This window comes from Cynoglossus semilaevis, chromosome Z (genome assembly GCF_000523025.1).
Source record: "Cynoglossus semilaevis isolate Cse_v1.0 chromosome Z, Cse_v1.0, whole genome shotgun sequence".
In the NCBI taxonomy this organism is placed as follows: domain Eukaryota; kingdom Metazoa; phylum Chordata; class Actinopteri; order Pleuronectiformes; family Cynoglossidae; genus Cynoglossus; species Cynoglossus semilaevis.
This window is the reverse complement of record NC_024328.1, coordinates 14,688,965-14,689,499: the sequence shown is the minus strand read 5'-3', so window position 1 is coordinate 14,689,499 and position 535 is coordinate 14,688,965. Positions and strand designations below refer to the sequence as shown.

At 61.1% G+C, this 535-nt stretch overlaps 1 protein-coding gene across 1 annotated transcript in view; it reads right to left on the bottom strand.

Moving 5' to 3' along the window:
• The window catches only part of LOC103398033 (G protein-coupled receptor kinase 5-like), a 20,552-nt gene extending 20,023 nt beyond the window's left edge, over window positions 1-529 (bottom strand). The window contains exon 1 of the mRNA XM_017043268.2: window positions 173-529. Within this exon, the coding sequence (XP_016898757.1) occupies window positions 173-224 (52 nt within the window). The 5' untranslated portion in view covers window positions 225-529. The remainder of the gene's footprint in view (window positions 1-172) is intronic.
• Window positions 530-535: the final 6 nt, after the last annotated feature.

Below are 535 nucleotides of genomic sequence, written 5' to 3'. Positions count from 1 at the left end.
GGGGGGGGGGGGAGTCAGGGGTTCGAGTGACCGCCGTCCCTCCCTCCCCTCTGTTGCATCAGTAAGTTTTCTACCTGCGCCTCAGCGCGGTTATTATCACCTTCCTCTGCGTACCGTGCGCCAACCCCCGCGGGGCCTACCGTAGTGTTTGCGGTCGGTGCCGCCGACTTACCTTCGCGGGCTTTCAGCAGCACGGTGTTGGCCACGATGTTCTCCAGCTCCATCGGTGAAAAGGTTCAAACACAGAGGTTTCGTCGATTCTCGTCCGGTCCGCGGGTCCAAAGCGGTACTATCGACTCGGCTCGGCTCGACTCGACTCGGTTCACTCACTCGTCACTCGTCCGAGCGGTTCTCGCTCTTATCGACACAGAGAACAGGATGTCAAACGGTTGGCGGCGCCGTGAGCTGAACATGGTTCTCGTCGCTTGCATTTTCTACTCCCGCTTCGCGCAAACGCTGCTTCCCATCGTGCGTAGCGTGGATGCGGAATCTCCCGCCGCACCTTCGGCTGCGCTCAGCCCGGCAGCATCGGTGA